Source organism: Cheilinus undulatus, linkage group 16, assembly GCF_018320785.1.
Source record: "Cheilinus undulatus linkage group 16, ASM1832078v1, whole genome shotgun sequence".
Taxonomy (NCBI): Eukaryota; Metazoa; Chordata; class Actinopteri; order Labriformes; family Labridae; genus Cheilinus; species Cheilinus undulatus.
Genome location: NC_054880.1, coordinates 42,815,056 through 42,830,607, shown reverse-complemented (window position 1 = coordinate 42,830,607; position 15,552 = coordinate 42,815,056). Strand labels below are relative to the sequence as shown.

Genomic DNA, 15,552 nt, shown 5'->3' with positions numbered 1-15,552 from the left:
AAGAAAGAAGGGTCATGAAGGTATGAGGTGTGGGTGGTATCTTGTTTTTGTGTGTGCATACCTGGAAGGCCTTAAGTCAGCTACTAAATGAAAGTGAGAATGTTTGTCACACAGCAAGAGAGGAAAAGTAGTTTCAGAGAAGCAGAGGAGAGAAGTTTGCAGCATTAGTGAGCCACATTTAAGAGGACAAGAAGACAGTAAAAAGTACTTTGGGGCAAACTTAATTAAACTCAAAATAAATGCATGACAAGAAATAGGAAAAAAAGTTTATTTGATGTAGACGTGTAAAAGCTAGGGTAGCTTTCCAGCTCGTTTCAGAGTTGCTGTAACATCCATTCAGTCTTGGCTGATGCAAACAGGAGGAATGTCTTTGGCAAAGAATTATTGAAGTAATAACCAGCTGTAGGAATTTTCACAGCTTTGGATGTGAACGCATGAGATTCCTTTTAAGGACTGGAGCTCTGAATAGCAAGGTTGTTTGTGATGCTTCTCATTCCATGCAGATACAACATGAAAAGGTCTTATGATCTATTTTATACTAAAAAATACAGCAACTTAACAGACTTTCTCTCAAACCCTTAACTCTTAAGATCCTAGGGGTATTTTGTGCAATTCATTTTTTTTCCCAAGGCATTTTGGCTTTGTTGAATGAAAACAACTCAAATTTGACAGAGATACATTTTATTTTATTGTTTTAAATTGTTGTCTCAGTTCCCTAAATTAGGCTAAAATTAGCCTAAAATGGCTAAGCTACACAAAAACTGACACATTTGTCCCTAAGGACAAAAATGTCCCAATAAAAACCATTGAAAATGCCACTTTTGATCCTACATCTTAATATAAACTAATGCATCCCTTTATGTTAAGACATTTTGGACTAGATTTTAATTTTAACATGTTATATTTGTCCATCAGATGGCGCTATATTTTCCCTTTCAAAGCATTCCACAAAGTTTCACTTTACTGATTTCTGCCAGGGCTCCCGGCTACTGAAATGATACGTGTGTGTTGCTATTGATGTTGGATAATGGTGTGTGTGTATTTTATTTAAGTTTATATGATTTTTTCTATTTGAATCAGTGAAGATGTGTAAACATAATCACCTTTAAAGGGTTAAAATCCCAAACGTACAATTAATATATTAAATGTACATTTCACGCTGAAGTAGTTGTTAAATATTGACTTATTTAAAGTGGAAACAAATATTTATATAATTGTTTTACAGCTCATTTTTAAAAGACAGACATTTTTTGTCCTTATGGAGTGAGTTTTTTTTTTTTTTGTTAGTGTCTGAAACTGTAAAAAAAATTAAATAAATAAATAAATAAATAATGCATCAAAATAATATAGCTGCCAATCACTGACCCATCTCATGCGTATAGATATTAAAGGAACTCTTAAGGGTAAAGTATTTCCGCTATGTGATGTCCATGGTCAGGTGTATCAGACAGATGTGATTTATTCATAAATTACCATGAACAAGCAAGTTTAGTGTATATCAGTACAGCTTCCTACAGAATCCTGCGTTTTCATACAACTTATTTCTAATGCTGTATTTTGTCAATATTTGCTGGAGGCTAGAGCAAGCTCTAACTCTGAGTTTGGATATCTTCTTCTATTTCAAAGACATCACAATCTACCTCTAATGTTGCACATGATGGCTGCCCATGATGCTGAAATGACTCATTTCTGTATGCAGAGTACAGCCGGGGAGTTGGCCGTTGTTGATGAAACTTAGATCCTTTAAGTTGAATAGGATACCCCCTCTGGAGTCTAGAAACTGGTGGTGGTGTTAAGAGATGCAGGATCAGATGAGGAGTAGACTTCTGAAAAGCTGGCCCACTCCAATAAGGTGGTATGAAGGAGGAGACTGAGCAGGAGACCTGTGAGAATCTGGACTAGATGCTGATGAACTGAATAGAGGTGGCTGGGGTGGAGGAGGGTTGCTGCATCCGCACAGAATGACTGGCTGACTGTGGAAGAAGGAATGACAGATTTAAAATCGGACAGGTGCGTGATGATTGGTCTCCAAATTATAGGAGGGTGAACGCCCATAATCAGCTGATCAGCAGAGCAGGAAGAGAGAACGAATGGAAAAGGAAGAGATATGAATAAGTGAATGAGCAGAAACAGTCTACCTTCTTTAACATTCCTTCAGCTTCCATTAATGGTTGTCTGTTTTATAATTTCTAATTTTCAGCATCAGTCTCACTGAGTGGATTTTATAAGTTTTTTTTGTTTTATTCTATCTGCACAGAAATTGACCAAGGCAGCTGCGGAGACCCTGGAATCCCAGCATATGGAAAACGCGAGGGAACAGGCTTTCGCCACGGGGACAAGCTGTACTTTGAGTGTCTGCCTGCCTTTGAGCTGGTGGGAAAGAAGAACATCACCTGCCAGAAGAACAACCAGTGGTCAGCTAAGAAACCCAGCTGTGTTTGTGAGTTCTGCATAAGTACAACACCACTCATGTGGGTGTATAAATATGCATGTTTGTGCAAATGAGTGCGGGAAGGGCTGCATAATAAATGGTCAGATTATCCCAACAGTTTGCCTGTGGAGGCTGCAGATTTTGAAACAATAGAAGTGCTTATTAGTTAATTAATGCCACGAAAGACAAATACGGAGAGTTAGAGGGTGAGGGGAAAATGAAAAGAGAGCTGACTATGCAGATAATGCCCACTGTTGTTGATGAGAGAGTGGTCAAAAGCCGCAGTGCCTGGATAAAAATCAGTGAGCTGAATGACAAAGAGGTTCCCTGGCACAGGGGTGAATTTGGCCACATGACTGTGGTAAACACTGCTTATTTAGTCATTATCAAACAGACTATTTCAGCCATGTAGATACTCTGCACTGTGCTTGTCTTTGTCATTAACACTGGTGTGGTTAAGAGTTAATGTGCTTTAGTGTGATTTTGACCTGTCCCTTATCTATTTGATTGTCTTAGCAGTCAGAGCAGTGGTTCTCAACCTTGGGGTCCAGACCCCCTTTGAGGTCACAAGACACTAAGAGGGGGTCTCCAGATTCCTTTAAAAAAAAAAAAAATATATATATATTTTTAGAATTCCACTGTTGCCACTTTACACCAATTTTGCCAAATTTCAACCTTTTTTCATCATTTTTTCCCACAAATTTTAACACATTTGTGCCATTGAAGACTTATTCTTGCCATTTTCATCCCTTTCCACCACTTTTTTCTGCCTGTTTTTGCCACTTCTAAACCAATTCTTGCCACATAAGCCAAATGGTGCATCTGTTGACCCATTGTTGCCACTATTAACCCTATTTTACCACTTTCTATGCCCAATTTTTCTCATTTTAACCACGTCACTATCTGATAAGCCCATTTTTGCCAGTTTGACCAATTTCTGCCAATATCTGCCTATCTTTTTCTTTCTCAGTTAGCACTATTTTGCCAATTTGTATTGATTTTCTTCCCATTTCAGCAGATTTCCACCCATTTTTGCCAATTTAAAGCCTTTTCAGACTGTTTTTAATTCCCCTTTTCCACTATTCTTTGCCCATTTTTGCCACTGTAACCTTTTTTTGGTTATTTTTTGCCACTTCTAACCCATTTCTGCTATTTTCAAGATCCAACTTCACCACCTTTTCCACCATTTTTGGGGATCCCAGTCTCTGGAACCTTTATTTTGGTGGTCACGAGTAAAAAAAGGTTGAGAACCCCTGTTTCAGGTAAAATTTACAGGACCGTCGGCTACATCAGACACAGATGGAGGAAGAAGAAAGTGGTCTAAACCTGATTTTTGGCCCATATTTTCATTTTTTCCTGCTTTTATTTCACTGAAAACCTGCTCAGGGATTTAATCAAAGTACATTTATTTAACACCACTCTAATAGATTTTCACATATCAGCAAATACCAAGCATTTTGAGTGCAGTTTGGTTGGTTTGAACTCAACGATAGTGAGCAAGAGACAAGAGGTTTTAGAACAAAGCTACACCAAAAACAAGTCAAAATCTTATACAGTGTGAACAAATAATAATCTGAGAAATTTCAGGGTTGCTGCTCATCATTGACTTATCCAAAGCTGTGATTACCCCCTTCAAGGAAATCCAATTTGCATATAGATTATGAAATTATTAATTTTTTTGTGTTTTTTCACATTAAAAACTATTATTTTTCACTTTTAAACTGGCATTTGAAGGGTTAAATTTCTCTAAAGTGTGAAACTTCTCATTAGATCTAATGTTGATTAAAAAATATGAAAACATGTCAATGTATAATATTTGTATTGCCTTTTATGAATGGTATCTATGTTTGGAAGCAAAGACACTGTGTGTAACACTTTTTTAGGGTCTCTAGATTTAACTTATTTTAGTTTTTTTATCCATGACTGTTTGATGCAAACATCTATCCACAATGTGTGCGTGGTCATCTGAAATCAGCGCTGGACTGGGAGAAGAATTTGGCCCTGGCAGTTTTGTGTAAACCAGCCCACAACTGCTCCTGGTTGAAAAAAACAAACTATCCCCCAAAATTACTGTAAAGCTTAGAAGTAAATGCCACAGACAGATAAAGTGATATTTATCCCCTCTGTTTTCACTGATTCTTTGTTGTCAGAGTTGGATATGGTGGACAGAATAGCCTCGCTCAAGTAGAACTACATCAAAAGTAAGAAATCCTGATAAAACAGTGTCAGAAGATAAAATCATACTGGCCCCAAAGTGCATCAGCCCACCGGGAAAATGCTCTGTGTGCCAGATTATCAGACCGAATGGCAAACAGAAAATCGACTCACTTTTTGTGCCTGGCAGATGTTCATTTCAGGCTTGGATTGGATTTTTACCAGCAGAGATGGGTTTCTTCCTCCCAGCGTACAGAGTCCCAGCACAAGGCAGTTACCTGCAAAACCAAAAACCCTGCAACTTACAAATACTGTGCTGAACTGTTCAGTATTAGGTTGAGAATTGTTTCATTCTTATCTGTTGCAGCTTTTGCTTTAAAATAATCAAGATTTTCCACAACACCAGAAGGATCACTGTGTCATAAAACTTTATGAGTGGGATCACAGGACAGCTGAGTCACGGTCTGCTCTTCCCAGTAGACCTTGATATCTGATTGGACAAACAGAGCATTATTTGCTATGGCTCCTGACAAAAGTAGCCACTGAGTGTTGCAAGATCACCTTGAACAAAGTGTAAACAGGACTGTCTTAGGAAAGTTAGATCTGCCCCTCTTATATTATGTATACAGTGCAACTGGCTTTTGAGTATACTCATTATAAGAAGTATAATCAGGTATTACCCTTGAATATTCAAGCTGGGTGATGATACAGTTTTTCATTGCAAACACTTTGCTTCAGGTTATTGAGTTTGGGAAATGAAATATGACATTCCTGATGTGTTTGGTATCTACAGCATGCAGGATTTGACTTGAAATATGTTTATATTTCTGATAAGATTCTTCGAGCCGTACTGTCGTGTTGTCAGCAGAAGTATATAGAGTTTTCCCTTTTCTTCAGCCTCATAAAGAAAACTCATTTTATGTTTCCTTCTTTTATTTCTCCTTCCTCTCCCATTCTCCGTGTCCATATATTTTTTCCTCACTTCCGCAGTCTCCTGCTTCTTCAACTTTACCACTCCGTCAGGGGTGCTGCTCTCTCCAAACTACCCTCAGGAGTACGGCAACAATATGCACTGTGTGTGGCTGATCATCACCAACCCTGAGAGCCGAATCAATCTGGCCTTCAACGACCTCAGCATGGAGAAACAGTTTGACTTCCTCTCGATCAAGGATGGGGGAAAGGTACGATTGAATTATATGTCGGTAGCCTCAGTTACTTTGAAAGGATCTTTGTGCATGTGCATCCACTGATCCCTCTATCAGTCACTGTGCATGTCAGCGGGAGAAGAAGCCTTTACAATTATGTGTACGAGCTAAACACCCTGCCTGCCAGAGTAGTTGGGTTTCCAGCTCGTTTTATCTCTCTGCTTCCCAGCAGCAGCTGTTTATGTTTTGATTTCTCTCCCTTCAGTTCATGATAGCTTTGGTCTCATCAGGAAATCTTTGTCTGCTTTCATCAGGCTGAGTCACCCATCCTGGGGACCTTTTCTGGAGACGTCCTGCCAGCCTCTTTAACAACCAGCGGTCATGTGGCCCGTCTGGAGTTTCTGACAGACCACACCTACACAGACAGAGGCTTTAACATCACATTTACAAGTAAGAATGCAGTGTTACTTTAAGACTAAATGAAGTCTTTAAAGCCTATCACAAAAGTGCAGCCTGACTGGATGTTCTGTATTATTGAGTTTGTGTGGTTGAATAGTTGGGTTGTGTCTGAAACTGCATATTTCCACATCATTCATGAGATAGAATTAAATATTGTGCAGTAGATCTGAGTTTAAAGTGTGCATTTATGTTTATGAGAGAAATCTCTGGATGTATATGAGATTAGTCAGACCTATTAAACTGCCCCACAATGCATTGTGGATTTCAGATATTCCAGTCGTGTAGATTGTTAGCCAGCTTGCAAGTAGTGAAAACATAAAGCAACTAGACTGATACGCTTGAAAGATGTTCTTAAATAACAGTTGAAAAACTATGTAAGTGTATTAAAAAAGAATGCATGTTTTTTGGGGGCCTTTTTTGCCTTTATTTGATAGGACAAGAGAAGAAAGACAGGAAATATGGAAAGAGAGAGAGAGGAAGAGAGAGTGGGGAAGAGATGCACCAAACTGTGATTGGATTAAGAATTGATCCTGTGATTAGCATGTTGAGAACTCTTGCCTCTGTATATCAGCGCCCGCTCCACCAACTTAGCTAAAAAGGCATCAAGAAATGCTTGTTATTAATTGTTGCTGATTTCTATCTACTAGACTAGAAATATGTTACCGATAAAGTCAAGTGATGTGGATAAGATGGCCTTTTAAGTATGATGGAATGGCTGCAAGCTGTTACTTTAATATTAGAAGTTAAAGGAGTAAAAGTTACTTTGGTAAAATGTACACAATTAGAAGTAATAGTTATACTGGATAAATCTAGCCAAGTTAACCCTTTCATCCAGAGAGGCCCCTCCTTCTTCTAAAAGACACATAGATCAGTCTAAATGTGCACCGATATGGTCATGTGACACACCGTTTTAATCCCAGAAACCTTGTCTTAGCATTTCATAGGAGATATTAACTCTACAAGTGATTTTTTTTTTCAGGTGGACAAAATAAATCTTTAATTTCAGCTACATTCCATCTTTATTTAATCAGTCCCACATCTGCTGAAATCTTTAAAGAGTTATCTTTACATTGCCAAGCTTATTCATGTAGACCTTGTAGTTGCAGAGAAATATTCAGTTGAATTTAGGTATGTCATTTTCTAGCTTGAACACTGGAAAAGAGCCTAGGGATGAAAGGGTTAAAGTTAAACACAAGTTATTTAAAGTTTACTCAAGGGACTGAGTAATGGTTAGCTACTTTGATACCTAAGAGCTTTACTGTACTTTACTTGACACTTTTCTTTACCTGACACTTTACGTCTGACTTGACTTGACGCTTTGCACTTTAATTTACTTTTACTCATCACTTTGAACTTGTCAACACTTGACACTGTACCTAAAACTTTAAATTTTTCTTTGCTTTATGCTTTACACTTGACTTGACAATTTACACTTTAATTTACTTTACTTTTCTTTACACTTTACACTTGACCATACTTGACTTTACATTTGATTTTATGTGACACTTTACACTTGACAACTTTCTTTATTTTTGTGCTTTACACTTAACTTGAAAATTTACACTTTAATTGACTTTACTTGACACTTTACATTTGACTTAACTTGACACTTTACTTAACTCTTGACTTTACTTGACTTTACATTTGACTTAACTTCACACTTTATACTTGACTTTACTTGACACTTTACACTTCACTTAACATTTTACTTAACACTTTACACTTGACTTTACTTGACACTTTACACTTGACTTTACTGGAGTTTACATTTGACTTAACTTGACACTTTATACTTTACTTGACACTTAACACTTGACTTAACATTCGACTTAACTTGACATTTTACTTAACACTTAACCCTTGACTTTACTTGACTTTACATTTGACTTAACTACACACTTTATACTTCACTTTACTTGACACTTTACACTTGACTTAACATTTTACTTAACTTAACACTTTACACTTGACTTTACTGGACACTTTACACTTGACTTTACATTTGACCTTACTTGATACTTGACACTTGCCATTCGGCAGTTTTCTTTACTTAATGCTTTACACTTCACTTGAAACTTTAAATTTAAATAGTTTTACTTTTCTTGACACTTTACTCTATACTTGACACTTAACTTTAATTCACTTCTCTTTTCACTTTACACTCTACTTGACACTTTACTTTGCTTGACACTTTACACTTTAATTAACTTGCACAACACAACCACTGAGCCAGAGTTAACTATAGCGCTAATTATCATCGGTGCAGTTGCAGTGAAATATGACCTTTCCCTAATGTGCAATAACAGCAATTGAATATGAATCTACAACCAGGTTTTCTATGAGGTGTGACCGCATCTAAAGTAAAATGCAACAGCTGATTTGGGCTGAAATGTGTGACCATTCTCTCGCTATGTGCTGCTGACAATCGTGTGTTGCCATAAGAATAGAATCTCTTTCTTTTAGCTTTTAGTGTTTGTTTTCATACTTAGTGCTTTTGAAAATGTAGGTAAGTATAATTCTTCCCTCAAAATTAAGTAAGAATAAAATTATTGATTCTAAAAAGTACTCAGAAGAACTACAAGTAAACAAAAACTGCTCAGTCACAGTAACATGAGTAAATGTGATAAGTTACTGTGAAGTATTCAGCATCTATGAGTGTGTAGTGGCAGTAGTGTGTGCTTTCAGACACGGCCTGTGTGTCTGCTGTGTTTGTGTGCATACAAAAGACCTCATGAATCATCTGCCAAATCTACGTGTCTGTCTCCCACAGACTGCATAAACTCTTTACCCATCAGGAACACCTTCCTGACTCACACACAGTGGCATAAAGAAATGACAAAGCCCCTGTCTGTATTGTCTCAATAGAGACTTGACATCTAAGTGGAACCCAAACAAAGATGCAGCATCGTACCTGACAGTTACACTGCGGCAGTGCTCATTATGTTCTATTCTGGGTCGCTGCTGACTTCTGAGGAAATTCCAGCTGGTTTTTAAACTCTGACGCATGTTGGCTGCTTGTTGGTAAACCCATCTCATGGGAATACTGTAGCGCATGTTTGGCAGTGGGATTTTATCCATTGCATATACATGATTGTGTAATAAGCTGGATCTTTGCATTCTTTCATGTCGTCATACCCAGTGTCATAACCATACCTTTCAAGCCACAGAGCTATGTCATAGACAGTGAAGATGCTGTTGGGAGTTTTGACTCAGAAAGACTAGACTCTAAAATTAGCAACAGTGACTCACTTTAAAGCATATGTTATTTTGACTTTCACAGTTTTCTGTCTTCAGATGGAACAGTTTATAGCACTTCCTCACAGCTAACCAGCTTAGTATTATGAATGTTTGACTCTACCTTGGGTGTTATTTTAGGTATAGTTGTTTCGATGTTTATCTGCCCCAAACTTACTCTGTTTTCTTTTCAAAGCTACTTTGATAGAACTTAAACCCTTATTTTTAACTCATCTGTAATTCTTCTAAACTTTAGTCCTTCTGGCTCTAGTTAATCTTCAAAACTAGCTCAACTGTAGTTATTTATTTATTTTTAGCATCCTTTAAGCATTTTGTCTCTTTGCACTTTTAAGCAAACTCTTTTTGCTCCAAACATTATTGTTACTAAATTGTTACTAGTTTTGCATATAAATTTAACATTTCTAACTTGACATTTTTATACATAACATTTGATAATATGCATGCAGGATGGCCCAGTTGGTATGAGAAGCACATTATAAAATTTGCAGACGACTCAGTGATTGTGTCGCTTCTTCCTAATGATGACCCCATTTTGACTGATTTATTATTGAATGGTTTGAGACATCCTTTTCAAAGAATATTGTTTCCAAAACAAAAGAAATGGCTGTAAAATTTTAGGAAGAAAACCCCTGCCATTCTCCTTCGCTGATTTAGGGACAGACTGTGGAAAAAAGTGAGCCAGTACAAATACCTGGGCACGAAAAAATGAGCTTTGAGCCTCAAGTAGGCTCACCCTGCCACAAAATAAAAGTAAAGTTAACCAAAGATTTTATTTTAATCGTAAGCTTTGGAATTTCAGCATCTATGTGACTCTAAAGTTGTTTTTCTGCTGATTATTGAGATTTACCGCTAAATATTAAAATACTAATAACACAGGGGGCTGCATCACAGACTCTCTATCTCTCTCTCCATTATGCTCTATTGGGGCAGCGTGACATGAGTACGGGACAGCCTGCCATTGGCTCACAAAGGGTAAACAATATGAGGGTTACGAAGAAATGAAGCAAAATATAAAGTTAAACCAAACTGTACTGGATCGGTGCATAAACTCGCGTACTCACCGATACAAATACCTGCATTTTGAGCAGAGCCGGACGTATTTCCTTGCTGGTGTCGGAAACTCAAGTCAACACATGCTGCAAAATCACAGACGCTACCCTGAGTGACCTGACTCATTCAAAATTTAGAACTCTTAAAAAAGCCCAGTCAATCCTTGATGACCCAGACCATCCCCCTTTTTGAAGGAGTTCTTGCTGCTTCCCTCTGGACATATTTACGTCCTTGTCCATGTAAGACAAACAGATTGAAAAATACCTTATTCCAATTGCCATTAGCCGTTTGAATAGCCCAATGTAAAATTAGTCAATGATTTATTTATTTATTTTTTGGTCATTACTATGGTTTCTTATGTGTCTGAATGTTTCTTATGTGCCTGGTTTGGTGTAGTTTGAAGAATGGTTTGTATGGTACTGCTGGCTGTGAAGCACATTCTCATTTGGGATAATAAAAATAGCCTTGATCCTTGCTCCAGTTAAAGATGAGCCCCTTTTCTGTCTGTTTACAACCCAAGAAATATGACACTTGGAGGTTCCCAGCACAGAAACCCTGCTAGTTCCTGCTATATTATCCTAACCCGCAATTTGCACGTACAGCGGCTGCGCTGCAATCTGCCAGTGAATCACACTGCAGAGCAAATCCTTCCGTCTCTTTAGTCAATCAGAGCAGTTCCACTGCCTACGCTCCAGTCCGGCACCAGCACGTCCCTGAAGCGCTACTCCGCTGTGCAGTGTTGGCTGCAGGTCTATTTTCAGCTGGCTGCTGCCCAGCTGCATCGATCCCCATCGATCAGAAAGCTCCAAACAGGAAGTCCAAAGCGTAGAGTATGCAGGACTTTCAAAATAAAACATTGCACAAACTCCCGATCCTTAGTCATCTTTCATGTCTCATCCTGCAGCGAGCAGAGCCACAAAGACACCGCTGATAAGGTAAAGTTAACTTTTGGGGAAATTTTAGCCAAAAAAAATGTAAATAAGAACACACATCCTTAATTCAACATTAACCTTTTAACTTCCTAATCTACTCACCATGGTGGACCAGAAGGGATAATAAATTAACCCACAAAAGGTCAAATAATCCGCTGTTGGCATACTTTTTCTGCGTGATTTACAGATGTTCTGTGATCTCAGCCCGCTGATCTGGGCTGCATGCATGGTGCAGCACTCTAGACACACTTCCAGTTGGCGAGGTTGCTCGCCTTCAGCCGGAGCAGAGCGCAGCACAGATGTTGTATGTGGAAATTGCAGGTTATGGTATTGGTACTTTCAAAGTTAATCCTAATGATGGATGAGCTGTGACATGCTTTATTTATGCCTGTTAAATACCAGTTTTCTGACTTCTTATTTTTGTATCTAACATCTAAAATGATGTGAAATTCTCAAATAAAGAATAATTGCATGCTGTGGATGCTGATGAGGATAACTACACTATTTTCTGAAGAATAGCCCTATCTATTTCTGCTGATCCTAAAATAGTATTATCTCTCAGCCTACCCAGAATGCTTTTGTGTTTTGGCTCTAGCTTATTTGATAAAAACCCAGGTGCTTCTGTAAAGCAACAATGTGGGAAACACATGGTGTCTAATGCATTAATTAACAAGTTAGATGAATAAATAAATAACCAATGCAGCATGGAGAATGAGCATCAAGAGGCGTTAATTGAAGATGACTGTTAGTTCCTGAGAACAGTGTCATCTAGCCGCATGACTGTTTTTTGGGGGGGGTTGGGGCTGTGCAGACAACTTCCATCATTCATGTTTATTAAGGACATGCCAAACTGCATTGAGGGGATTTTTGGCACGTTAATAAATAAGATGATCGTGATGGATGAGGTGTGGCTGGCACTCTGTTTGGGTCCAATGGATACAGAAGAAGGATTCATCAACACCTACACGTGTCACCTCTGCATGCATGTGTGTGCGTACAAGAGTGAGAGCGAGAGAAAGAGTGAATGAGAGATAGTGGCACAGGTGATGTATTTGTTTACACGGCTCGTTCCAGGGTTATGCCTCTTCTGCTGCGACTGCATAGCTTAGTGTCTTTTTCACCCGTTCCTGCTTGAAGTTTCATTCAGAGGCTGATGAATAAAGTTTTGAGGACGTATGAAAACAATTTTCCGTTTGTTTACTCCACCTATCACTCAGTTGTGTCGTCTAGTGCTTACAATTTGCATACAGTGTGGTTTCCCACTCTGCAGCACAGAGAATCAATATGACTCACTAAGTGAAACAAATTTCTTCTTGTTAAATGCTTACAGTAGAAAAACGAAGTTTTGTTGGGGAAGTTTGATCATTATTTTAGGATCTGCATAAAAATGTGCACCTTTGCACTGAAAATGCAGTATGTTAAAGGTATCATGTAATTCTTGTAATTATCCTAAGGGGACATTCATAAACACAGTGCCGTGAAAAAGTATTAGCCCCCTTTCTGATCCCTGATGTTTTTGCATATTTATCACACTTAAATTTTTTCGATCATCAAACCAATTTTATATTTCACAAAGGCAACCCAAGTAAATACAAAATGCAGTGTCTGAATGATTATTTCATTTTTTAAGAGGGGAAAATAATCCAAACCTCTCTGGCCCTGTGAAAAAGTAATTGCCCCCCTGAACCTACTAACTGGTTGTTCCACCCTTGGCAGCAATAACTGAAATCAAACGTTTATAATAACTGATGATGAGTCTTTCTCATCGCCGTAGAAGAATTTCGGCCCACTCTTCACAGAATTGTTTTAACTCAGCCATATTGCAGGGTTTTCCAGCATGAACTGCCCATTTAAGGTCCCACTACAGCATCTAAATTATATTTAAGTCTGGACTTTGACTTGGCCACTCCAAAACCTTAATTTTGTCTTTTCTTCGGCCACTCAGAGGTGGACTTGCTGGTATGTTTCAGGTCGTTGTCCTGCTGCATAACCCAAGAGCTCTTGATCTTGAGGTCATGAACTGATGGCCGGACGCTGGCCTACAGGATTTTCTGGTAGACAGCAGAATTCATGGTTCCATCAATCACAGCAAGTGGTCCAGGTCCTGAAGCAGCAAAGCAGCCCCAGACCATCACACTGCCACCACCATGTTTGACTGTTGGCATGATGTTCTTTTTATCAAATGCTGTTATTTTTACTCCAGATGTAACAGACCGCACACCTTCCAGAAAGTTCAACTTTTGTCTCGCCAGTCCACAGAAAATTTCTCCAAAAGTCTTGGGGATCATCAGGATGTTTCTTGGCAAATGTGAGACGAGCCTTTGTGTTCTTTTTTGTCAGCAGTGGTTTTGGCCTTGGAACCCTCCCATGATGCCATTGTTGCCCAGTGTCTTTCTTATGGTTGAGTCATGAACTCTGACCTTAACTGAGTCCAGTGAGGCCCGCAGTTCTTTGGATGTGGTTCTGGGTTCTCTTGTGACCTCCTGATGAATTGTCGTTGCACTTTTGGAGTCATTTTGGTTGGCTGACCACTCCTGGGAAGGTTCACCACTGTTCCCAGTTTTCTCCATTTGTGGATAATGGCTCTGACCGTGGTTTGCTGGAGTCCCAAAGCCTTGAAAATGCCTATGTAACCTTTTCCAGACTGATAGATTTCAATTACTTTGTTTCTCGTTTGTTCTTGAATTTCTTTGGATGGTGGCATGATGCATTTCTTTCTGAGATCTTGTAGCCTACTTCACTTTGTCTGACAGCTTCTATTTAGTGAAACTAAACTCATCTTTCCAAGAACTGTGGTTAATCACAGATAACTCATGATTTAACAAGTGGGGCAATTACTTTTTCACATAGGGCTAGATAGGTTAAAAACGAAATAATCATTCAACACTGCATTTTGTATTTACTTAGGTTGTCTTTGTGAAATATAAAAATTGGTGTGAGGATCCAAAACATTTAAGTGTGGTAAATATGCAAAAAAACATCAGGGATCAGAAAGGGGGCAAATCCTTATTTTTCATATATATGTATGCATTTAATTTGACTCTGTTTTGTAGTGAGAATGAGAACATTTCTGCTGTTTTCTTGAGATCTCGACTTATTTCTCACTATATTGGCACAACTAAGCTGGTTTTCTCACGATCATGTGGGATGTTTGATGTGTTAATTTCTCAAGATCTCCAGAAAACAACCTAAATTATCCTGGGAAAAAGATATTCAAGCTTGTATGTCCTTTCTTTGCACAATGACATTTTTTCATCTAAGGTCCAAACAGTTCACTCAGTTTATTTGAATGGTTCTAGTTGTTTTGATTTTCCTCACACATTTGGATTTTTTTGGTGTTCTCCTGAGAGACTGAATCACAAACCCTTAAAATGTTAGAGAGAAGAACTGTCACAATCGCACCAATCTCTCCGCTTTCATGCTAACACGTCTTTTCTTCCTTTATAGCTTTTCGCCACAATGAATGCCCGGATCCAGGAGTTCCAGTAAACGGGAAGCGTTTTGGCGAGAGCCTTCAGCTGGGCAGTTCAATCTCGTTTCTCTGTGAGGAAGGCTTTGTCAAGACTCATGGCTCGCAAACCATTTCCTGCATTCTCAAGGATGGCAACGTGGTGTGGGATAATGCAGTTCCCCGCTGTGAAGGTGTGTAAGACGTGTCTGTCCTTTTTCTGAAAGATTTTTTTGGAAGTTATATTTTCAGCTGAACCTTCAAACAAGCCTTGTTCTCTATTTTGTGGCTTTCTTTTGGCACATATGGGTTAACGAGTGGATTTTCTAATAGTTCTGTTTTCTGTTTTCAGGAATAAATTGTTATATTTTAGCATTTTCCTAGAATTTTTACATGCAAGTATTTACTGTGTTTCTACAAAGTAAAACATGATTGAATGATGATTACAGCTTACAGCTCATAACAATCAAAAATCCACTATCTTGAATTATTATGATATTGTGGAAAAGTCCAATTTGCAAAGGTTTCCAGAGCCTTTATTCTGTCACTTTGGGTCAGTACACACAACTGCATGGGGAAGACTGCTGACATGACCAGTGTCCAGAGGACGATCACTGATGCCCTTCATAAGGAGAATAAGCCACAGAAGGTCACTGCTGAAAGGGCAGGCTGTTCTCA

General features: G+C 38.5%; 1 protein-coding gene across 1 annotated transcript in view; it reads left to right on the top strand.

The window, feature by feature from the left end:
- csmd2 (CUB and Sushi multiple domains 2) overlaps positions 1–15,552 on the top strand; it is a 443,344-nt gene that overhangs the window by 246,365 nt on the left and 181,427 nt on the right. Inside the window, exons 13-16 of the mRNA XM_041809040.1 lie at positions 2,258–2,440; positions 5,576–5,766; positions 6,045–6,180; positions 14,874–15,068. Coding sequence (XP_041664974.1) covers positions 2,258–2,440; positions 5,576–5,766; positions 6,045–6,180; positions 14,874–15,068 — 705 coding nt within the window. The remainder of the gene's footprint in view (positions 1–2,257; positions 2,441–5,575; positions 5,767–6,044; positions 6,181–14,873; positions 15,069–15,552) is intronic.